At 45.2% G+C, this 25,482-nt stretch overlaps 1 protein-coding gene across 2 annotated transcripts in view; it reads left to right on the top strand.

Moving 5' to 3' along the window:
- The window catches only part of LOC139366896 (rho guanine nucleotide exchange factor 4-like), a 78,233-nt gene that overhangs the window by 36,081 nt on the left and 16,670 nt on the right, over nt 1–25,482 (top strand). For both annotated transcript variants that reach the window (XM_071104638.1, XM_071104639.1), the window contains one exon: nt 12,953–13,095. In XM_071104638.1, coding sequence (XP_070960739.1) covers nt 12,953–13,095 — 143 coding nt within the window. The remainder of the gene's footprint in view (nt 1–12,952; nt 13,096–25,482) is intronic.

Genomic DNA, 25,482 nt, shown 5'->3' with positions numbered 1-25,482 from the left:
AGTTCCGACAGTGTAGTAATAGCTAACAACATATCTAACAATTCCCCAACAACTACCTTTTACTCACAAATCTAAAGGGATGAGATAAGAATATGTACATATAAATGTATGGATGAACGATGGCTGAGCGGTATAGGCAAGATGCAATAGATGGTGTAGAATACAGTATATACATATGAGATGAGTAATGTAAGATATGAACACATTATTAAAGTGGCATTATTTAAAGTGACTAGTTATCCATTTATTTAAGTGGCCAATGATTTGAGTCTGTATGTCGGCAGCAGCCTCTCGGTGTTAGTGACGGCTGTTTCACAGTCTGATGGCCTTAAGATAGAAGCTGTTTTTCAGTCTCTTGGTCCCAGGTATGATGCACCTATACTTACCTCGCCTTCTGGATGATAGCGTTGTGAACAGGCAGTGGCTCGGGTGGTTGTTGTCCTTGAAGATATTTTTGGCCTTCCTGTGACATCGGGTGCTGTAGGTGTCCTGGTGGGCAGGTAATTTTCCCCCGATGATGCGTTGTGCAGACCGCACCACCCTCTGGAGAGCCTTGCGGGTGAGGGCGGTGCAGTTGCCGTACCAGGCGGTGATACAGCCCGACAGGATGCTCTCAATTGCGCATCTGTAAAAGTTTGTGAGGGTTTTAGGTGACAAGCCAAAATGCTTCAGCATCCTGAGGTTGAACAGGCGCTATTGTGTTTGTAGACCATTTCATTTTATCCGTGATGTGTACGCAGAGGAACTTAAAATTAAGCATCTTCATGTATGACTACCCTTGTTGCATTTGTGCTTCATTATTGCTCAAGAATGACAGTGGATAGGGGGAGGAAGAGAGGTAGAAGACTGAAGACAGACAGTCTGAAGACAGACAGACAGACAGCCTGAAGACAGACAGACAACCTGAAAACTGACATAAAAGGCAGGCAGACAGACACACAGCCTGAAGACACATACAGGCAGGCAGACATACCGCCTGAAGACAGACAGACAGACAGACAATCTTGCAGACAGACACACTGTCCTCGTCTACTCTTTTTCTCTGACCCCGAGAATACAAGAAAAGGACAGAAGAACACAAACACAATTTGTTTATCAGTCAGAGGTATAAATCTCAGAGAGAGAGAGAAGAACAAAGCCAAATTGAACTGTAAGTCATTCTAAACTACACTGAAAAAAAATATAAACGCAACATGTTTGTTTATATCCCTGTTAGTAAGCATTTGTCATTTGCCAAGATAATCCATCCACCTGACAGTTGCTGAGTAATATTTATGTCTGTAATAAAGCCCTTTTGCATTAGGAAAGTATTCAGACCCTTTGAACTTTTCCACATGTTGTTACGTTACAGCCGTATTCTTAAACTGATCAAATTATTTGTTTTTCCCCTCATCAATCTACACACAATACCCCATAATGACAAAGGAAAAGCAGGTTTTTCGAAATGTTCGAGTAAAGTTAAATATTTTTTAAATTATATACAATTCACATAAGTATTCAGACCCTTTACTCAGTACTTTGTTGAAGCACCTTTGGCAGCGATTACAGCCTCGAGTCTTCTTGGGTATGACGCTACAAGCTTGGCACACCTGTATTTGGGGAGTTTCTCCCATTCTCCTCTGCAGATCCTCTCAAGCTCTGTCAGGTTGGATGGGGAGCATCGCTGCACAGGTATTTTCAGGTCTCTCCAGAGATGTTTCGATTTGATTCAAGTCCGGACTCTGGCTGGGCCACTCAGTGACATTCAGAGACTTGTCCCGAAGCCACTCCTGCTTTGTCTTGGCTGTGTGCTTAGGGACATTGCCCTGTTGGAAGGTGAACCTTCACCCCAGTCTAAAGTCCTGAGCACTCTGGAGCAGGTTTTCATCAAGGATCTTTTTGTACTTTGCTACGTTCGTCTTTGCCTCGATCCTGAGTACTCTCCCTGTCCCTGCCGCTGAAAAACAGCACCATAGCATGATGCCTGCACCACCGTAGGGATGGTGCCAGGTTTCCTCAAAACATGACGCTTGGCATTCAGGTCTGAGAATCTTCAGATGCCTTTTGGCAAAGTCCAAGTGGGCTGTCATGTTCCTTTTACTGAGGAGTGGATTCCGTCTGGCCACTCTACCATAAAGGCCTGATTAGTGGAGTGCCTCAGAGATGGTTGTCCTTCTGGGAGGTTCTCCCATCTCCACAGAGGAACACTAGAGCTCTGTTAGAGTGACCATCGGGTTCTTGGTCACCTCCCTGACCAAGGCCCTTCTCCTCAATTGCTCAGTTTGGCTGGGTGGCCAGCTCTAGGAAGAGTCTTGGTGGTTCCAAACTTCTTAAATTGAAAAATGGGGTAGGCCACTGTGTTCTTGGGGACCTTCAATGCTGCTGAAATGTTTTGGTACCCTTCCCCGGATCTGTGCCTCGACACAATCCTGTCTCAGAGCTCTACGGACAATTCCTTCAACCTCATGGCTAGGTTTTTGCTCTGATATGCACTGTCAACTGTGGGACCTTATATAGACAGGTGTGTGCCAAACATGTCCAATCAATTGAATTTACCACAGGTGGACTCCACTCAAGTTGTAGAATCATCTCAAGGATGATCAATGGAAACAGGATGCACCTGAGTTTAATTTCGAGTCACATAGCAAAGGGTCTGAATACTTATGGAAATACGGTGTTTCTGTTTTTTAATTTTTTTTTTTATACAATTTACAAACATTTCTAAAAACCTGTTTTTGCTTTGTGATTATGGGGTATTCTGTGTAGATTACTGAGAATTTTATTTATTTTATACATTTTTTAGAATAAGGCTGTAACTTAACAAAATGTGGAAAAAGTAAAGGGGTCGGAATACTTTCCGAAGGCACTGTGTATATATACAGTACCTGTCAAAAGTTTGGACTCACCTACTCATTCAAGGGTTTCTCATTATTTATTTATATTTTTTATTATTCTTTTTTGTTGTTGTTGTATTTTTTCACCCCAATTTCTTGGTATCCAATTGGTAGTAGTTACAGTCTTGTCTCATCGCTGCAACTCCCGTATGGACTCGGGAGAGGCGAAGGTCGAGAGCCATGAGTCCTCCGAAACACAACCCAACAAAGCTGCACTGCTTCTTGACACAATGCCCATCCAACCAGGAAGCCAGCTGCACCAATGTCTCGGCGGAAATACCGTACACCTGGCGACCGTGTCAGCGTGCACTGCACCCGGCCCGCCACAGGAGTCGCTAGTGCACGATGAGACAAGGATATCCCTGGCGGTCAAACCCTCCCTAGCCCGGACCACGCTGGGCCAATTGTGCGACGCCCCATGGGCCTCCCGGTCGAGGCCTGCTGCGACAGAGCTAGCACTGCGATGCAGTGCCTTAGATCACTGCGCAACTCAGGAGGCCGGGTTTCTCTTTATTTTTTACTATTTTCTACATTGTAGAATAATATTGAAGACATCAAAACTATGAAATAACACATATGGAATCATGTTGTAACCAAAAAAAGTGTTTTTTATATATATGATATATTTCAGATTCTTCAAAGTATCCACCCTTTCTCTTCCTGACAGCTTTGCACACTCTTGGCATCCTCTCAACCAGCTTCTTATGCTGAGCACTAGTTGGCTGCTTTTCCTTCATTCTGTGGTCCAACTCCTCACAAACCATTCCGGCACAGCCTTTGTGATTGGCAGAAAGAATTCCCATAATGAAGGATCTATGTGATTGGTTGAGAGCTATCCAATTCTCCATCAGTCTGGTGAGGGTGTATCTATGGGGTGGATAGATGGAGAACCTGGGGGGGATGTAGAGGACTATTGGCAGAGTTATCCATCCCCTGTTTACGCAGCCTTGTAGACAGCCTAACAGACAGCCATGATTCTTCACGCAAAGCATACTTTTTGATGAAATAAGACAAATGCCTCAAGAGGGCACCAGAGATCTAGATAACCAGGATAAAAAAAACTTAACCTGACCAAACTATTCTCCTCCCACTCCTGCTGGCTTTCGCAGATTTAGCAATTTCTCTCCTGATGTTGCAGGTGATAGGCTACACCATGTTTCGACAACCTTTCTCATGTTGAATGACCATTTATCTTACCATTTCTACCGATCGGCATGCCAGTTATGGTTTTCATATGCACATTTTCTTGAAACAGTTTCATTTAATTTATTTAATTTAATTTAGTCTCTATATCTCCCAAATCATGGTCATGTGGTTAATCAAAATTATATCCAAATCTAAATGAAAATGATACAAACCTAAAAAGTTACTTCTATGGTCATTGCCAACTATGTTAAAATAGTCGACATAAAGCCAACGAATCAAAACATTGCAGTCTGCATGTTGGAAATATCCTGATAAAAATAAATATCCTATAATAAATCACATTGGCTACACACATGATTAGCTACACATGTCTGTAACAAATTTGAAACACTGTACCGACTATTTGGGTCAGGCCTGACCAGCTAACAGCCCAGTTAATAGTCAAGCTAACAGCCCAGCTAACAGCCCAGTTAATAGTCAAGCTAACAGCCCAGCTAACAGCCCAGTTAATAGTCAAGCTAACAGCCCAGCTAACAGCCCAGTTAATTGTCAAGCTAACAGCCCAGCTAACAGCCCAGCTAACAGCCCAATTAATAGTCAAGCTAACAGCCCAACCAACTTAGATATGATGGCCCTACTCCAGTTTAGCAAGCATCTAATTTTCATGAACCCAAACAAACTTGCTGGAATCAGTCTGCCCTTTAACTTACTGCCAGAGAACACACTGTACAATAGGGAGGATTTCAAAACAACACAGGAATGTGGACAGATATACTGCAACTCCTCTATTACGATTATGACCTTCAAACAGAAACATGCTGTTGGACAGTGGGGCAGATAATGTGTAAAAGGTTTTCCTAATTATCTAATGACAGAAATCTAAACAGGATTTGGTGTCAGAATTCTATGTCAATTGATAACAACCTCTTCTTTCATTTTATTTGTTAACTTGGCTAAATTTGAACAATATTGACATAGAAACTGCACAATAACAAGTCATATGTCCTCTCTTCAGCCAGATAAGCTGTTACCACCCACGGTCAGGGAGGCTGCTGTTACCACCCCCGGTGAGGCTAGTAATTTTACAGCTGCTACAGGGTGTGTGTGTGTGTGTGTGTGTGTGTGTGCGTGTGCGTGTGCGTGCGTGTGTTTGCGTGCGTGCGTGACTTTAACTCAAGTAGTATTTTACTGGGTGACTTTCACTTTTACTTGAGTCATTTTCTATTAAGGTATCTTTACTTTTACTGAAGAATGACGATTGGGTACTTTTTCCACCACTGGAAATAGGTTCCGGTACTCTTTTGGGTGCAGGTACTGTTTATATTTAGGTGCAGGAGTTCCACACTACTTTTGAGATAATATTTTATAAGAGGAACAGGAGCTGAAGCGGTAGAACGTTTGAGGTGCCGGTTCTCAGCTCCGGTGAGCTCCTGCCCAAGTCAAACACTGCTTCTTATCCCTTGTGCAAATAGCCTACAGCTTTGTCTGTCCCAAGCACACTGGTGCAGGAAACTCTGAGGTCCCAGAATATTTTATACAATGTTGCAAGTTCGCTAGAGCAAGCTTTAGCTGGACTGTTAGCTGGTCTGTTAGCTATGATGTAGGGTTAGATTGTTTGCTGGGCTGTTAGCTGCGATGTAGGGTTAGATTGTTAGCGTTAGCTGTTAGCTGGGCTGTTAGCTGGACTGTTAGCTGGTCTGTTAGCTATGATGTAGGGTTAGATTGTTTGCTGGGCTGTTAGCTGGGCTGTTAGCTGCGATGTAGGGTTAGATTGTTAGCTGTTAGCTGGGCTGTTAGCTGGACTGTTAGCTGGTCTGTTAGCTATGATGTAGGGTTAGATTGTTTGCTGGGCTGTTAGCTGGGCTGTTAGCTGCGATGTAGGGTTAGATTGTTAGCGTTAGCTGTTAGCTGGGCTGTTAGCTGTAATTGTTAGCTCGGCTGTTATGGTCCATGAAAAATGAGATGCTTGCTAAACTGAAGTAGGGCTGGTTGGGCTGTTAGCTGTGCTGTTGGCATACACACACACACACACACATGCACGCACACACATGCACACACACACATACACACCTCCCCAACAAACAGGCATTGAATTAACTAGGTTCCACCTCCAGTTCTGTCACCTTGGACCAGTTCTGTCACCATGGAACAGTTCTGTCACCATGGACCAGTTCTGTCACCTTGGACCAGCTCTGTCACCTTGGACCAGTTCTGTCACCTTGGATCTGTTCTGTCACCTTGCACTAGCTCTGTCACCTTGCACTAGCTCTGTCACCTTGGACCAGTTCTGTCACCTTGGATCTGTTCTGTCACCTTGCACTAGCTCTGTCACCTTGCACTAGCTCTGTCACCTTGGACCAGTTCTGTCACCTTGCACTAGCTCTGTCACCTTGCACTAGCTCTGTCACCTTGGATCTGTTCTGTCACCTTGGACCAGCTCTGTCACCTTGCACTAGCTCTGTCACCTTGCACTAGCTCTGTCACCTTGCACTAGCTCTGTCACCTTGGACCTGTTCTGTCACCTTGGACCTGTTCTGTCACCTTGGACTAGCTCTGTCACCTTGGACTAGTCACCTTCGACCTGCTCAGGAACCAGCTTCACACAGACACATCCCATGTGCTGTAAAGTTGACTCTCCGTCTGTGGTGTTTATTAATAGGCAGAATGGATTGCAGGGTAATCAATGCTCTACAGTAGCTGCAGGCTGCACGTGTGTCACATCCATTGACTCATGGATGAATATTCATGTCATGCAGTTTGGTTGAAACAGACAGCAGGGATGGGACATCATTTAGGGCTTAGAGGGATGACGCTTCTCATGGCAACCAGCCAACCAGTCCTGCACCTCTCTGGGAGGTGACAGAGAGCGAGAGATCAGAGGTGAGAGTGAGATGGAGGGAGTGAGACTGACTTTGAGCGTGAGAGATGGAGGGAAAGGTAAGAGTGAAAGTGACCGAGGAAATGCAGTGTTAGGAAGAGAGAGAAGATGAGACAGTGATTTGGACAGTAGAGATAGCAAGAAATAATGAAAAAGAGGGAGTGATGGAAAGAGAGAGGGAGGAAGAGCAGAACGAGAGGAATGAACTCAGGGTAGTCAGGTACCTCTGCTCTGTTTGTCCCAGTGTTCATCTGCAGCCGAGGCTCATGGGAGAGGGAGTTGGTGTGGGACTGCCTCAAGGGCCAAACACACAGGAGCCCGCTCTGACATTGTCGGTCTGTATCACTCACACACGACTACACACACACTCTCTCACTCTCTCTCTCACACACATACAACACACACACACACACACACACACACACACACACACACACACACACACACACACACACACACACACACGTACGTACGTACATGCATACATACAGTGCATACAGTACATACACGCACACTGACCTGCTCGGTCGAGTAAACATAAACTGGGATAATCTCTTCTGAATATTTGCACTGCTCAATCCCTCTCTCTCCCTCTCTCTCCATTTATCTCCCTCTCTCTCGCTCTCTTTCCCTCTCTATCTCTCTCCCTCAATGTATCTCTCCATGTACCACGGACTGAGTGTCTGTCTGCAGCAGGCAGGCAGATAGTACTAAAGTCATTTACTGTGGGTTACACTGCCCCTAAGAGGACAAGACTGGTACTTCATTATCATAAGGGATTGGTTCTATATATATCTTTGACATTTCTTGTTAATTTCACCTTGATTTAACCAGATAGGCCAGTTGAGAACAAGTTCTCATTTACAACTGCGACCTGGCCAAGATAAAGCAAAGAAGTGTGACACAAACAACAACACAGAGTAACACATTGAATAAACAAACGTACAGTCAATAACACAGTTGAAATGTCTATGTACAGTGTGTGCAAATGAAGTAAGATTAGGGAGGTAAGGCAATGAATAGGCCGTAGTGGCGAAATAATTACAATTTAGCAAATGAACACTGGAGTGTTAGATGTGCAGAAGATGAATGTGCAAGTAGGCATACTGGGGTGCAAAGGAGAAAAAAAATAATTATAAATAACAATATGGGGATGAGGTATTTGGATGGGCTATTTACAGATGGGCTATGTACAGGTGCAATAATCTGTAAGCTGATAGCTGATGCTTAAAGTTATTGAGGGAGATATGAGTCTCCAGCATTAGTGATTTTTGCAATTCGTTCCAGTCATTGGCTGCAGAGAACTGGAAGGAAAGGCGGCCAAAGGAGGAATTGGCTTTGGGGGTGACGAGTGAAATATACCTGCTGGAGCGCTTACTGCGGGTGGGTGCTGCTATGGTGACCAGTGAGCTGAGATAAGGTGGGGCTTTACCTAGCAAAGACTTATAGATGACCTGGAAACAGTGGGTTTGGCTACGAATATGAAGCGAGGGCCAGCCAACGAGAGTATACAGGTTGCAGTGGTGGGTAGTATATGGGTCTTTAGTGACAAAACAGATGGCACTGTGCATGGACTGCATCCAATTTGCTGAGTAGAGGGTTGAAGGCTATTTTGTAAATGACATCGCCGAAGTCGAGGATCGGTATGATGGTCAGTTTTACGAGGGTATGTTAGGAAGCATGAGTGAAGGATGCTTTGTTGTGAAATAGGAAGCCAATTCTAGATGTAATTTTGGATTGGAGATGCTTAATATGAGTCTGGAAGGAGCGTTTACAGTCTAACCAGACTGCCAGGTATTTGTAGTCCACATATTCTAAGTCAGAACCGTCCAGAGTAGTGATGCTGGACGGGCGGGCAGGTACGGGCAGCGATCGGTTGAAGAGCAAGCATTTAGTTTTACTTGCATTTAAGAGCAGTTGGAGGCCACGGAAGGACAGTTGTATGGCATTGAAGTTCGTTTGGAAGTTAGTTAACACAGTGTCCAAAGAAGGGCCAGAAGTATACAGAATGGTGTTGTCTGCTTAGAGGTGGATCACAGAATCACCAGCAGCAAGAGTGACATCAGTGATGTATACAGAGAAAAGAGTCAGCCCGGGAATTGATCCCTGTGGCACCCCCATAGAGACTGCCAGAGGTCCGGACAACAGGCCCTCTGATTTGATACACTGAATTCTGTCTGAGAAGTAGTTGGTGAACCAGGTGAGGCAATCATTTGAGGAACCAAGGCTGTTGAATCTTCCGATAAGAATGCTGTGATTGACAGAGTCGAAAGCCTTGGCCAGGTCGATGAATAAGGCTGCACAGTATTGGCTTTTGTCGATGGCGGTTATGATATCGTCTAGGACCTTGAGCGTGGCTGAGGTTCACCCATGACCAGCTCAGAAACCAGATTGCATAGCAGAGAAGGTACGGTGGGATTCAAAATGGTCGGTGGTCTGTTTGTTAACTTGGCTTTCGAAGACCTTAGAAAGGCAGGGAAGGATGGATATAAGTTTATAACAGTTTGGGTCTTGTGTGTCTCCCCCTTTGAAGAGGGGGATGACCGCGGCAGCTTTCCAATCTTTGGGGATCTCAGACGATACAAAAGTGAGGTTGAACAGGCCAGTAATAGGGGTTGCAACAATTGTGGCGGATAATTTTAGAAAGAGAGGGTCCAGATTGTCTAGCCCGGCTGATTTGTAGGGTTCCAGATTTTGCATCTCTTTCATAACATCAGCTATCTGGATTTGGGTGAAGGAGAAACGGGGGAGGATTGGGCAAGTTTATGTGGGGGGTGCAGAGCTGTTGACTGGGGTAGGTGTAGCCAGGTGGAAAGCATGGCCAGCCGTAGAAAAATGCTTATTGAAATTCTTGATTGATGGTGTCGGTGTTTCCTATCCTTAGTGCAGTGGGCAGCTGGGAGGAGGTGCTCTTTTTCTCCATGGACTTTACAGTGTCCTAGAACCTTTTTGGAGTTTGTGCTACAGGATGCAAATTTATGTTTGAAAAAGCTAGCCTTTGCTTTCCTGCCTGTGTATATTGGTTCCTAACTTCCCTGAAAAGTTGCATATCGCGGGGGCTATTCGATGCTAATGCAGTATGCCACATGATGTTTTGTGCTGGTCAAGGTGCAGTCAGGTCTGGAGTGAACCAAGGGCTATATCTGTTCCTGGTTCAAATTTTTGTTCAATTGGTCATGCTTATTTAAGATGGTGAGGAAGGCACTTTTAAAGAATAACCAGGCATCCTCTACTGGCGGAATGAGGTCAAAATCTTTCCAGGATACCTGGGCCAGATCGGTTAGTATTTTAGGGAGCGTTTGACTGGAATATATAATATATGTAATATTATTGAAATGTAATGTCATTCATTTGTAGTGAAAACACATATTACAGCATCTGGATGTAAATTACGATCATAAAAAGGTAGTCTACTGTTTCATCAATCGTGTTTTAATATGTACTATGTAATTGTTCTGCCACAGTGTACGTGTGGCACTGTGTGAGGTCCAGTGGTTGCCATTTGGGCTAAGAGAATAAAGGAAGATTCATTTTTACACATGATTAAACAGATCCTCTATACCCCATCCAACCTCTAGAGGCTTTTAGACGATTCTTCATTCTTAAAGACTGCTGAAATGGAAAAGGCAGTCTATATCATACTAATAGAATGTGGTCCTAAAATACTGCACAGCTCTGGGGGTTGAATATGTGCATTTTTTAATGGCAGAGTGATGCGCCAAATCCCTTTCTCCTGATCGCCCGAGGGGGTCTGAACGCTCTGTGTTCTCTCATTAAGCCTGACTCCCTGTCTCCACGGTGATTTGTCACCATGGAAACTCGCCGTGGCAACAGCTGTTTGAAGAGCAGGGATGTATTGATGAGATTGGACAGATAGACAGGATAATATTTATAGCTGCAGGGGCAGGTACGTACAGTCAGGGAGAGAACTGGGATGATGCCACTCGGAGGGCAAAGAGTGTGTTTACATGCACACCAATATATCCGGGACACTCAGTTATTCAGTTTTGCATATCATGGGTGTTGTGTAATGATGTAAAAACAAGTGACTTCAAAAAGTAGGCTACCTGAGCAATTCAATCCTCCATAATAATTCCATAATCATTTAGACTACTATAATACATGTGCTATAATTTATTACTAGTTACTTGACCATAATTTAGACACGTTTCTACTTATAATTTCCGACATTTGTCAGGCCCTATTATAATTTCCGACATTTGTCAGGCCCTATTATAATTTCCTACATTTGTTAGGCCCTATTATAATTTCCTACATTTGTCAGGCCCTATTATAATTTCCGACATTTGTCAGGCCCTATTATAATTTCCGACATTTGTCAGGCCCTATTATAATTTCCTACATTTGTTAGGCCCTATTATAATTTCCTACATTTGTCAGGCCCTATTATAATTTCCGACATTTGTCAGGCCCTATTATAATTTCCTGCATTTGTTAGGCCCTATTATAATTTCCTACATTTGTCAGGCCCTATTATAATTTCCGACATTGGCAGGCCCTATTATAATTTCCGACATTTGTTAGGCCCTATTATAATTTCCGACATTTGTCAGGCCCTATTATAATTTCCGACATTTGTCAGGCCCTATTATAATTTCCGACATTTGTCAGGCCCTATTATAATTTCCTACATTTGTTAGGCCCTATTATAATTTCCGACATTTGTCAGGCCCTATTATAATTTCCTACATTTGTTAGGCCCTATTATAATTTCCGACATTTGTCAGGCCCTATTATAATTTCCTACATTTGTTAGGCCCTATTATAATTTCCGACATTTGTCAGGCCCTATTATAATTTCGGACATTTGTCAGGCCCTATTATAATTTCCTACATTTGTTAGGCCCTATTATAATTTCCTACATTTGTCAGGCCCTATTATAATTTCCTACATTTGTTAGGCCCTATTATAATTTCCTACATTTGTTAGGCCCTATTATAATTTCCGACATTTGTTAGGCCACTGTGTGTCAACTATAGTTTGATACATGCAGCTTCTCTTCTGTCGTAACTTGTTGCCCCCAGAAGACTAAATAAGGTAGTTCTCACCAGAATAATGTATTACATTAATAGAATGAATGCATTAGTAATCTATTTAACACTGCTAAAGTTGTCTGTTTCATTTAGGGACCGGGGAGAAAAATGCAAGAACTCCAAAACAGTGGAAAAATTGGTCCTGTGCAACATGGTCCAAAATGTAATCAGTTTGACCGGTTTTATGGAAATTAAAGCTGAGAAAACGATGAAACACGTTTCTGATAAGACTTCAGTTCATCTTGGGTGCACGTTTGATGTGGTTGAAATACTGTCTGCTTGCATGCCAGTGGTAAAGATAACACATTACACTCACATTCACATTTTCTCAAGAGATGCTGAAATCATATTTCTCCACTCCTGTTCCCGAGACAAAATAAAAAATGTGTTGTACCATTTTACTGCAAGAAATATATAAATGGGCAGGGGTTAATATTATATTATACACGTGAGAGGTCATTGTCCAGATTTCAGTTACTATTCCATTTAACACACGTAAACTTAAATCGGGAATTGTATTTATTAATGGATACAGGGGATGGTCATGAGCGGAATATCAACATTCGTATGTAAACAGCTTATCCAGAATGAGATCTTAAGTGGGATATGAGCTACTATCCGGAATACTGTTAGGATATTAAAGTGGTCAGTAACATGCTGCCACGGGTTTTCTTCCCTCTCTCTTTTAATGTCACTGTGTCTCAGTGAGAGGTCTTCGCGTCCCAACTAGGCCGTGAGTTATGAGTAATGATGATTCAGATCACCACAACTGGGTTGGAACTCGGCTGCAGCTCAGACCTGTTCTTTGTTTGATAACCATTTTGTGTTGGTTTTGTGGACTGTTTTGTTGTATTTGCAGAAACGTCGGATATGTTTTCTTAATTAATGTGCTAAAATGCCCCATCTGAAGATGAGACGGAGGTTTTATGTTGTTTTCTCTCTCTCTCTCTGTCCCTGTCTCCCCCCCCCCCCCCCCCCTCCCCCCTCCCCCCAATGATAGTACCAGACGGGGGTGGAGAGAAGACCAGTCTGGGGCTGGGTGATGATCTAGGCAGTGACGAGGACCTGTATGAAGAGTTCCGCAGTTCCAGACATCACTTTGGACACCCAGGCGGAGGTGGGGAACAACTGGCCATAAATGAGGTAGCCTTTTGTTTTGTCTGTCCGTCTCTCTGTCTGTCTCTCTCCAGAGTTAAGTAGAATATGAGTTTTGATTAAATCTGTAGCTCCCTAACCTGCTGTGTTTATGAATGAACTCCCTAAGACCTCCCAGTGCATTGTGGGTACACATCAGCTCCTGAGAGGCCGCCCTGGCACAGCTCAGATTGTTCAGGTGTTCCCTCCAAGCCCCGCCCCTATCCTGGTTGTCACTCAGAATTAGCGTGAATAATTAGGACCCACCTGGTGAAACAATTACCTCCGCTCTGACTTGTGTTTAGAGCCGGGCTCCATGGGGCTTCGTGGGAGACAAGGGCAGTAAAGGTTTAAATTGACTCATTGAGGGACAAAGCTGATTTGATTTATTGTTGTGGCTAAACCGCTGTGAATTCCTCCAAGCCTTTCTACTGGAGGAGAATACTAAATAACCTGGAAGATGGAATAGACACGCTCACACACACACACACACACACACACTCATACACACTCATACACACATGCATTCATACACACTCATACACACATGCATTCATATACACAAACACACACACACACACACACACACACATGCATGCATTCATATACACACACACATGCATTCATATACACACACATGCATTCATATACACACACATACACACTCATACACACATGCATTCATACACACACACAAACACACACACACACACACACTCAGAGGAGGGAGGCAGAGAGGGAGGGAGGCGAGAGAGAAGAGAGGCAGAGGCAGAGTGAGAGAGAGAAGAGAGGCAGAGTGAGAGAGAGGCAGAGTGAGAGAGAGGCAGAGTGAGAGAGAGGCAGAGAGAAGAGAGGCGAGAGAGAAGAGCGAGGAGAGAGCGAAGAGAGAAGAGGCAGAGGGAGGATTGAGAAGAGAGAGGAAGAGAGGCAGAGTGAGAGAGAGGCAGAGAGAAGAGAGGCAGAGTGAGAGAGAGGCAGAGAGAAGAGAGGCAGAGGCAGAGTGAGAGAGAGGCAGAGTGAGAGAGAGGCAGAGTGAGAGAGAGGCAGAGTGAGAGAGAGGCAGAGTGAGAGAGAGGCAGAGTGAGAGAGAGGCAGAGTGAGAGAGAGGCAGAGTGAGAGAGAGGCAGAGTGAGAGAGAGGCAGAGTGAGAGAGAGGCAGAGTGAGAGAGAGGCAGAGTGAGAGAGAGGCAGAGTGAGAGAGAGGCAGAGTGAGAGAGAGGCAGAGTGAGAGAGAGAAGAGAGGCAGAGTGAGAGAGAGAAGAGAGGCAGAGTGAGAGAGAGAAGAGAGGCAGAGTGAGAGAGAGGCAGAGTGAGAGAGAGGCAGAGTGAGAGAGAGGCAGAGTGAGAGAGAGGCAGAGTGAGAGAGAGGCAGAGAGAAGAGAGGCAGAGAGAAGAGAGGCAGAGTGAGAGAGAAGAGAGGCAGAGTGAGAGAGAGAGAGGCAGAGTGAGAGAGAGAGAGGCAGAGTGAGAGAGAGAGAGGCAGAGAGGGAGGCAGAGAGGGAGTTAGAGAGAGGAGAAGGGAGAGGAGAGAGGGAGGCGAGAGAGAAGAGAGGCAGAGAGAGAAGAGATATAGTACATTCTGGAAAGTATTCAGACCCCTTGACTTTTTCCACATTTTGTTACGTTACAGCCTTATTCAAATACAATTGCAATCGTTTTTTCTTCATCAATCTACACAATACTCCATAATGACAAAGCAAAAGCAGATTTAGAGAAATTGTTCTAAAAAACTGAAATATCACATTCAGACCCTTTACTCAGTACTTTGTTGAAGCACCTTTGGCAGCGATTACATCCTTGATTCTTCTTGGGTATGAAGCTACAAGCTTGGCACACCTTTATTTGGGGAATTTCTCCCATTCTTCTCTGCAGGTTCTCTCAAGCACTGTCAGGTTGGATGGGGAGCGTCACTGCACAGCTATTTTCAGGTCTCTCCAGAGATGTTTGATCGTGTTCAAGTCTGGGTTCTGGCCGGGCCACTCAAGGACATTCAGAGACTTGTCCCGAAGTCACTCCTGCGTTGTCTTGGCTGTGTGAACCTTGGCCCCAGTCTGAGGTCCTGAGCGCTCTGGAGCAGGTTTTCATCAAGGATCTCTCTGTACTTTGCTCCGTTCATCGTTCCCTCGATCCTGAGAAGTCTCCCTGTCTCTGAAAAACATCCCACAGCATAATGCTGCCACCATCATGCTTCACCGTAGGGATGGTGCCCGGTTTCCTCCAGATGTGATGCTTGGCATTCAGTCCAAAGAGTTCAATCTTGGTTTCATCAGACCAGAGAATCTTGTTTATCATGGCCTGAGAGTCCTTTAGATGCCTTTTGGCAAACTCCAGGCAGGCTGTCATGTGCTTTTACTGAGGAGTGGCTTCCGTCTGGCCACTCTACCATAAAGGCCTGATTGGTGGAGTCCTGCAGAGATGGTTGTCCTTCTGGAAGGTTCTCTCATCTCCACAGAGGAACCCTGGAGCTCTGTCAGATTGCCCATCGGGTTCTTCGTCACATCCCTGACCAAGGCCCTTCTCCCCCAATTGCTCAGTTTGGCCCGGCAGCCAGCTCTAGGAAGAGTCTTGGTGGTTCCAAACTTCTTCCATTTTATTAAGGATGGAAGCCACTGTGTTCTTGGTGATTTTTTTGGTACCCTTCCCCAGATCTGTGCCTCGACACAATCCTGTCTCGGAGCTCTATGGACAATTCCTTCAACCTCATGGCTTGGTTTTTGCTCTGACATGCAATTTCAACTGTGGGACCTTATACAGTATAGACAGATGGACTCCAATCAAGTTGTAGAAACATTTCAAGGATGATCAATGGAAACAGGATTCACCTGAGCTCAATTTCGAGTCTCATAGCAAAGGGTCTGAATACTTATGTAAGTACAGTATTTCAGTTTTTTATCTTTAATTAAGTTGCTAAAATTTCAAAAAGCATGTTTTTGCTTTGTCATTATAGGGTATTGTGTTGATTTTTTATATTTTTAAAGCATCTTTATTTAACTAGACAAGTCAGTTAAGAACAAATGTTTATTTACAATGACGACCTACACCGGCTCAGACGACACTGGGCCATTTGTGCGCCGCCCTATGGGACTCCCAATCACTGCTGGTTGTGATACAGTCTGGAATCGAACCAGGTTGTCTGTAGTGACGTCTCTAGCACTGAGATGCAGTGCCTTAGACCGCTGGTGCCACTTGGAAGCCCCAAGTGGTGAGGAAAAACATATATTTAATCCACTTTAGAATAAGGCTGTAACGTAACACAATGTTGAAAAAGTCAAGGGGTCTTTCCGAATGCACCGTATGGGAGAGACAGAGGCTGTAAACACAGGATTGTTATTGCCTTGTTGCCATAGTTACCATAGATGCCATAGATGCATGACACCATACAGTATGCACTACATAGAACAGCTAGAACAACCAAGGATGAGGACCGTGGTGTAAATACTTTAAAGTACTACTTAAGTCGTTTTTTGGGGGTATCTGTACTTTACTATTTATATTTACCTTTTTACATTTGTACTTTTACTTCACTACATTCCTAAATAAAATAAGGTTATTTTTACTCCATGTGTCTCTTATAAAAATGTACCATGGTAATACAATGAAGGAAATATCATGTTTTTTGTTCACCAACATAGCAGGATAATTCAATGGTATTTGCATTCGTACCATGGTATTTTCCTGCCATGGTAGTGACCCCAAAAAATGAACCATGGTAGTACAATAAACATGTTTTTGTACTAACAGCATGTAGTGAAACATAAAAGCACGGCAGTTGTTTACGATATATTATTATGGTCTGTGTCCCACCATTTTTCGGGTAAAGTGACCAAAAACATAGTAATTTATAGTACTCACATAATGCAACATTGCCTACTAACTCTGCAATGGCAAAGCATAGGCCTAGTACCCTCTTGAACCCCTTAAAACTCATAGTGAAAAACCACAACACACATGGTCTAGTCGTGTAGTGTACCCTCTTAAACCTTGGAGTCTGGTGAGAAGAATGAATGCTGTCTAAAACCTTGAAGATTTAAAATAGTTAGTTTATCTGGTGCTTCTTTCTTACAGTAAATGTTGTTTTTCAGTTGGCTCTCTCTCATTCAACTGACCATTCTAAATAGCCAACATACTAAAAAACTATTTGTAAAAGGATATTAATTATCATCTTATCTCATAGGCACATTTTCATCATGTAATTCTCAACAAATCCCTAAAAACTCAAGTTACAACGTTTCCCTTTGTTTACACTCTGTATGAATGTTCATTGGTCCTGTCGCCATGACTACAACAGGCTAGCTTGACTGGAGCTTTCTTTAGCTGCCGTTAGCTTCTATGCTAACAGGCTTTTATAAATTAATTAAACTATCAAAACATCATCAAAAATGACAAATATTATATCATTACATTCCGCTTAACTTGAAGTTTAATATCCTATGCTTTATAACTTGATGATAATATTTTATTTATCTGGTGTGTTTCTCTTCAGTTGGCTCTCTCATTCAACCGACTCACTGCTTAGGCAGGTTACCATGAGAGTGAGAGCGCATGAACCAACCACTAGACCTTGTGGCTCCCTCTGCTGGCTGAAACAAGGCCTTGACTAGAAATACTGTAAAATATGACAAAATGCCAAAGATCAGGCTACCATATACACTACATAGCCAAACGTATGTGAACACGTGGCTCGTCGAACATCTCATTCCAAAATCACGAGTATTAATATGGAGTTGGTCCCCCTTTGCTGCTAAACAGCCTCCACTCTTCTGGGAAGGCTTTCCTCTAGATGTTGGAACACTGCTGCGGGGACTTGCTTCCATTCAGCCACAAGAGCATTAGTGAGGTCTGGCTCGCAGTCGGCATTCCAATTCATCTCAAAGGTGTTCAATGGGGTTGAGGTCATGGGCTCTGTGGAGGCAAATCAAGTTCTTCCACACCGATCTCGACAAACCATTTCTGTATAGATCTCGCTTTGTGCACTGGGCCATGGTCATGCTGAAACATGGAAGGGCCTTCCCCAAACTGTTGCCACAAGGTTGGAAGCACAAAATTGTCTAGAATGTAATTGTATGCTGTAGCGTTACGATTTCTCTTCATTGGAACTAAGGGTCCTAATCCCAACAATGAAAAACAGCCCCAGACCATTATTCCTCCTCTAACAAACTTTAGAAGGCCTTTATAAAAAGGGCTTTATAAATACATTTGATTGATTGATACAGTTGGCACTATGCATTCAGGCAGGTAGCGTTTTCCTGGAACCTGCCAAACCCAGATTCGTCCGTCGGACTGCCAGATGGTGATTCATCACTCCATAGAACGCGTTTCCACTGCTCCATAGTCCAATGGCGGAGAGCTTTACATCTCTCCAGCCGATGCTTGGCATTGCGCATGGTGATCTTAGGCTTGTGTGCGGCTGCTCGGCCATGGAAACCCATTTCATGAAGCTCCCGACAAACTGTTACTGTGCTGACGTTGCTTCCAGAGGCAGTTTGGATCTCGGTAGTGAGTGTTGCACCCGAGGACTACGCTACGCTCTTCAGCACCTCGGCGGTCTCGTTCTGTGAGCTTGTGTGGCCTACCACTTCGTGGCTGAGCCGTTGTTGCTCCTAGACGTTTCCACTTCACAATAACAACACTTCAAGTTGTCCAGGGCAGCTCTAGCAGGGCAGAATTTTGACTAACTGACTTGTTGGAAAGGTGGCGGTGCCACGTCAAAAGTCACTGAGCTCTTCAGTAAAGCCATTCTACTGCCAATGTTTGTCTATGGAGATTACATGGCTGTGTTCTCGATTTTATACACCTGTCAGCAACGGGTATGGCTGAAATAGCCAAATCCACTAATTGGAAGGGGTATCCACATACTTTTGTGTATATATAGTGTATCCTACATTCTCCTACATTTCAGGTTGGCAACACTGGGAACCCAAACATGAGAAGAAAACTGTACTATTAATACAGAAAGAAGCCTTTTTCACAGCAACTATGTCCCGTTTTCTTTGATGTTACAGACCAACAACAGTAGTCTGCCTCTGACTTTACCAGAAACTTGCCGGTACTGGTGTGTAAACTCATCAATATAACACCATCCTACATCTTTTGACCATGGGGCGTTTATTAATGTAATGCATTATACTCATGGTAACGCACAATTAATAAAAAATGATACTATATAATAACTATTGGTACCATTTAATATAATTGTGCGTTACCATGGTGGAATGCGGGGCGGCAGGGTAGCTTAGTGGTTAGAGCATTGGACTAATAACCGGAAGGTTGCAAGTTCAAATCCCAGAGCTGTCGTTCTGCCCCTGAACAGGCAGTGAACCCGCTGTTCCTAGGCTGTCATTGAAAATAAGAATTTGTTCTTAACTGACTTGCCTAGTTAAATAAAGGTAAAATTTAAGAAAAAATGCACAATGTAGGTTAAAACCATGGTATTTCCATGATCCACGTCTATACCATGGTATAAATGATGCAATACCATGGTAATACAATGACAGTACCTCAGTATTATCATTATACTTCAAAGCTAAAACCATGGGAATATTTCCTTGATTCAGACTACACCATGGTAGTCATATAAGGGAAAGTACCACAGTAGTACCAAGGTACATTTTTGTAAGGGATTTTCCTTGACACCCAAAATAACTTGTTACATTTTGAATACTTAGCCAGAACAGGAAAAGGGTCCAATTCAGGCACTTATCAAGAGAACGTCATTGGTCATCCCTGCTGCCTCTGATCTGGAGGACTCACTAAACAGAGAACATCCCTGGTCATCCCTACTGCCTCTGATCTGGAGGACTCACTAAACAGAGAACATCTCTGGTCATCCCTACTGCCTCTGATCTGGAGGACTCACTAAACAGAGAACATCCCTGGTCATCCCTACTGCCTCTGATCTGGTGGACTCACTAAACAGAGAACATCCCTGGTCATCCCTGCTGCCTCTGATCTGGAGGACTCACTAAACAGAGAACATCCCTGGTCATCCCTACTGCCTCTGATCTGGAGGACTCACTAAACAGAGAACATCCCTGGTCATCCCTACTGCCTCTGATCTGGAGGACTCACTAAACAGAGAACATCTCTGGTCATCCCTACTGCCTCTGATCTGGAGGACTTACTAAACAGAGAACATCCCTGGTCATCCCTACTGCCTCTGATCTGGTGGACTCACTAAACAGAGAACATCCCTGGTCATCCCTACTGCCTCTGATCTGGTGGACTCACTAAACAGAGAACATCCCTGGTCATCCCTACTGCCTCTGATCTGGTGGACTCACTAAACAGAGAACATCCCTGGTCATCCCTACTGCCTCTGATCTGGTGGACTCACTAAACAGAGAACATCCCTGGTCATCCCTACTGCCTCTGATCTGGTGGACTCACTAAACAGAGAACATCCCTGGTCATCCCTACTGCCTCTGATCTGGTGGACTCACTAAACAGAGAACATCCCTGGTCATCCCTACTGCCTCTGATCTGGTGGACTCACTAAACAGATAACATCCCTGGTCATCCCTACTGCCTCTGATCTGGTGGACTCACTAAACAGAGAACATCCCTGGTCATCTCTGCTGCCTCTGATCTGGAGGACTCACTAAACAGAGAACATCCCTGGTCATCCCTACTGCCTCTGATCTGGTGGACTCACTAAACAGAGAACATCCCTGGTCATCCCTACTGCCTCTGATCTGGTGGACTCACTAAACAGAGAACATCCCTGGTCATCTCTGCTGCCTCTGATCTGGAGGACTCACTAAACAGAGAACATCCCTGGTCATTCCTACTGCCTCTGATCTGGTGAACTCACTAAACAGAGAACATCCCTGGTCATCCCTACTGCCTCTGATCTGGTGGACTCACTAAACAGAGAACATCCCTGGTCATCCCTACTGCCTCTGATCTGGTGGACTCACTAAACAGAGAACATCCCTGGTCATCCCTACTGCCTCTGATCTGGTGGACTCACTAAACAGAGAACATCCCTGGTCATCCCTACTGCCTCTGATCTGGTGGACTCACTAAACAGATAACATCCCTGGTCATCCCTACTGCCTCTGATCTGGTGGACTCACTAAACAGAGAACATCCCTGGTCATCTCTGCTGCCTCTGATCTGGAGGACTCACTAAACAGAGAACATCCCTGGTCATTCCTACTGCCTCTGATCTGGTGAACTCACTAAACAGAGAACATCCCTGGTCATCCCTACTGCCTCTGATCTGGCAGACTCACTAAACAGAGAACATCCCTGGTCATCCCTACTGCCTCTGATCTGGTGAACTCACTAAACAGAGAACATCCCTGGTCATCCCTACTGCCTCTGATCTTGTGAACTCACTAAACAGAGAACATCCCTGGTCATCCCTACTGCCTCTGATCTGGTGGACTCACTAAACAGAGAACATCCCTGGTCATCTCTGCTGCCTCTGATATAGCAGACTCACTAAACACAGAACGTCCCTGGTCATCCCTACTGCCTCTGATCTGGTGGATTGACTAAACAGAGAACATCCCTGGTCATCCCTACTGCCTCTGATCTGGTGGACTCACTAAACAGAGAACATCCCTGGTCATTCCTACTGCCTCTGATCTGGTGGACTCACTAAACAGAGAACATCCCTGGTCATCCCTACTGCCTCTGATCTGGTGGACTCACTAAACAGAGAACATCCCTGGTCATTCCTACTGATCTGGTGGACTCACTAAACAGAGAACATCCCTGGTCATCCCTACTGCCTCTGATCTGGCAGACTCACTAAACAGAGAACATCCCTGGTCCTCCCTACTGCCTCTGATCTGGTGGACTCACTAAACAGAGAACATCCCTGGTCATCCCTACTGCCTCTGATCTGGTGGACTCACTAAACAGAGAACATCCCTGGTCATCCCTACTGCCTCTGATCTGGTGGACTCACTAAACAGAGAACATCCCTGGTCATCCCTGCTGCCTCTGATCTGGAGGACTCACTAAACAGAGAACATCCCTGGTCATCCCTGCTGCCTCTGATCTGGAGGACTCACTGAACAGAGAACATCCCTGGTCATCCTGCTGCCTCTGATCTGGAGGACTCACTAAACAGAGAACATCCCTGGTCATCCCTGCTGCCTCTGATCTGGAGGACTCACTAAACAGAGAACATCCCTGGTCATCCCTGCTGCCTCTGATCTGGAGGACTCACTAAACAGAGAACATCTCTGGTCATCCCTACTGCCTCTGATCTGGTGAACTCACTAAACAGAGAACATCCCTGGTCATCCCTGCTGCCTCTGATCTGGTGGACTCACTAAACAGAGAACATCTCTGGTCATTCCTACTGCCTCTGATCTGATGGACTCACTAAACAGAGAACATCCCTGGTCATTCCTACTGATCTGGTGGACTCACTAAACAGAGAACATCCCTGGTCATCCCTACTGCCTCTGATCTGGCAGACTCACTAAACAGAGAACATCCCTGGTCCTCCCTACTGCCTCTGATCTGGAGGACTCACTAAACAGAGAACATCTCTGGTCATCCCTACTGCCTCTGATCTGGAGGACTTACTAAACAGAGAACATCCCTGGTCATCCCTACTGCCTCTGATCTGGTGGACTCACTAAACAGAGAACATCCCTGGTCATCCCTACTGCCTCTGATCTGGTGGACTCACTAAACAGAGAACATCCCTGGTCATCCCTACTGCCTCTGATCTGGTGGACTCACTAAACAGAGAACATCCCTGGTCATCCCTACTGCCTCTGATCTGGTGGACTCACTAAACAGAGAACATCCCTGGTCATCCCTACTGCCTCTGATCTGGTGGACTCACTAAACAGAGAACATCCCTGGTCCTCCCTACTGCCTCTGATCTGGTGGACTCACTAAACAGAGAACATCCCTGGTCATCCTTACTGCCTCTGATCTGGTGGACTCACTAAACAGAGAACATCCCTGGTCATCCCTACTGCCTCTGATCTGGTGGACTCACTAAACAGAGAACATCCCTGGTCATCCCTGCTGCCTCTGATCTGGAGGACTCACTAAACAGAGAACATCCCTGGTCATCCCTGCTGCCTCTGATCTGGAGGACTCACTAAACAGAGAACATCCCTGGTCATCCTGCTGCCTCTGATCTGGAGGACTCACTAAACAGAGAACATCCCTGGTCATCCCTGCTGCCTCTGATCTGGAGGACTCACTAAACAGAGAACATCCCTGGTCATCCCTGCTGCCTCTGATCTGGAAAACCTCCATGGAAATATGTTATAGTCCAGGATTAAGATTAATCTGTTTCCAGAAGACCGCCCTATAGTATAATGTTCAGCTACTGTATGTGTCAGCTGTGTAGACTGTCAGTGGAGGCTGCTGAGGGGAGGACGACTCATAGTAATGTCTGCAAAGGATCGAATGGAATGGCATCAAACACATGGAAACCATGGAAACCATATTTTTGATGTTGTGGATACCTTTCCACCTACCTCCCCAATTAAGGTACCACCATCCTCCTGTGCTGTCTATATTAGAATCAGAGTGAGGTAGTCTGGGTCATCATATTCTGTTTGGTTGAGATGAGCAGTGGCAGTAAAGAGGTCTGTTTGGTTGAGATGAGCAGTGGCAGTAAAGAGGTCTGTTTGGTTGAGATCAGCAGTGGCAGTAAAGAGGTATGTTTGGTTGAGATGAGCAGTGGCAGTAAAGAGGTCTGTTTGGTTGAGATGAGCAGTGGCAGTAAAGAGGTCTGTTTGGTTGAGATGAGCAGTGGCAGTAAAGAGGTCTGTTTGGCTACACCTGGGTATCAAGGTCAGAGAGAGAGGGGGAGGGGATAGAGAGGGGAAAGGGAGAGGGGAGAGAGAGAGGGGGGAGAGAGGGACAGGGGGGAGGGGATATAGAGAGGGAGAGGGGAGAGGGAGAGGAGAGAGAGAAACGGACGAGGGAATATAGAGAGGGGAGAGGGAGAGGGGGGACAGAGAGGGGGAGGGAGAGGGGGAGAGAGAGGGAAAGGGGAGGGGAGAGGGACCGAAAGGGGGAGGGGATAGAGAGCGTTGGAGAATCCAATAATTTCATCTGCTAAGTGATTGTGTGTTAAAGGTAGACTCTGTGCCTCCCGGGTGGCGCAGTGGTTAAGTGCGCTGTACTGTGCCATCTGTGCCATCAGAGTCCTGGGTTCGCGCCCAGGCTCTGTCGTAACCGGGAGGTCCGTGGGGCGACGCACAATTGGCCTAGCGTCGCCCGGGTTAGGGAGGGCTTGGTCGGTAGGGGTGTCCTTGTCTCATCGCGCACCAGCGACTCCTGTGGCGGGCTGGGCGCAGTGTACGCTAGCCAAGGTGGCCAGGTGCACGGTGTTTCCTCCGGCGCATTGGTGCGGCTGGCTTCCGGGTTGGATGTGCGCTGTGTTAAAGAAGCAGCGGCTTGGTTGGTTGTGTATCGGAGGACGCATGACTTTCAACCTTCGTCTCTCCCGAGCCCGTACGGGAGTTGTAGCGATGAGACAAGATAGTAGCTACTACAACAATTGGATACTACGAAATTGGGGAGAAAAAGGGGTAAAATTATTATTTTTTTTTTTAATAAAAATAAAAAATAAAAGAAAATAATCAGCGATTTGACATAGATACAGAAAGTAAACAGAATAGTGGGTACATTTCTGCAACAACTTCTTTACTGTTTTGGTCCCCTGGCTATCAGGCTGTAACAGTGTGAACAGCACAGATACGGGCTGTGTGTGAGTGAAGTCTTGCATCTTGCTCCTTTCAATATCTGCGGTGCTTCCCAAAGCAAAATATTGAAATGATTATAGCTTTAATATAGCTTTAATTAATTGGCTAAAATAGCAGTATCCGATGCAATAACACACAAACACACACACACAGCCCACCCACCCCCTCCCTTCCTGCACACACAGTCTATTATTCTGCATCCTCCCCCACTCCATCCCGCCCTCCCCGTGGTTGCTAAGGCCCTCCTCATCCACCCTGGTATCCAGGATACGGAGACACACTCAACATCCAGTTTGGTTACTCGCTGTAGGGAGGTGAATGTATGGTTGTGTGGCTCCAGGCAGACCCCGGCACCATTTTAGCATTGGTGTGTGTGTGTGTGTGTGTGACAGAGAGAGAGAGAGAGAGAGAGAGAACGAGAACATTGGCTTTGTCATTCTTTCTAATAAAGCTAATGTGAAAATAAAAAGGGTGGCCATGTTAGAGGGGCGCTGTGTGGACGTAACGAAGATACGGGGGAACGACAGAAGAGGACGGGGGAGGAGAAAAACTAAATGAATGTAATAAGAAAGCTGCAGCTCTACCTCACATCCTGAAGACGTAGAGAGTCAGAGAGGAAGAGAGAGGACACGGAAAACAGAGGGAGGGAAGTGCTCAAACACAGGCGGTGAGGCTTCGCGGTGAAGCGGTAGGAGGGGGA

This window comes from Oncorhynchus clarkii, chromosome 15 (assembly GCF_045791955.1).
Source record: "Oncorhynchus clarkii lewisi isolate Uvic-CL-2024 chromosome 15, UVic_Ocla_1.0, whole genome shotgun sequence".
NCBI lineage: Eukaryota > Metazoa > Chordata > Actinopteri > Salmoniformes > Salmonidae > Oncorhynchus > Oncorhynchus clarkii.
This window is presented reverse-complemented; position numbering and strand designations above follow the sequence as displayed.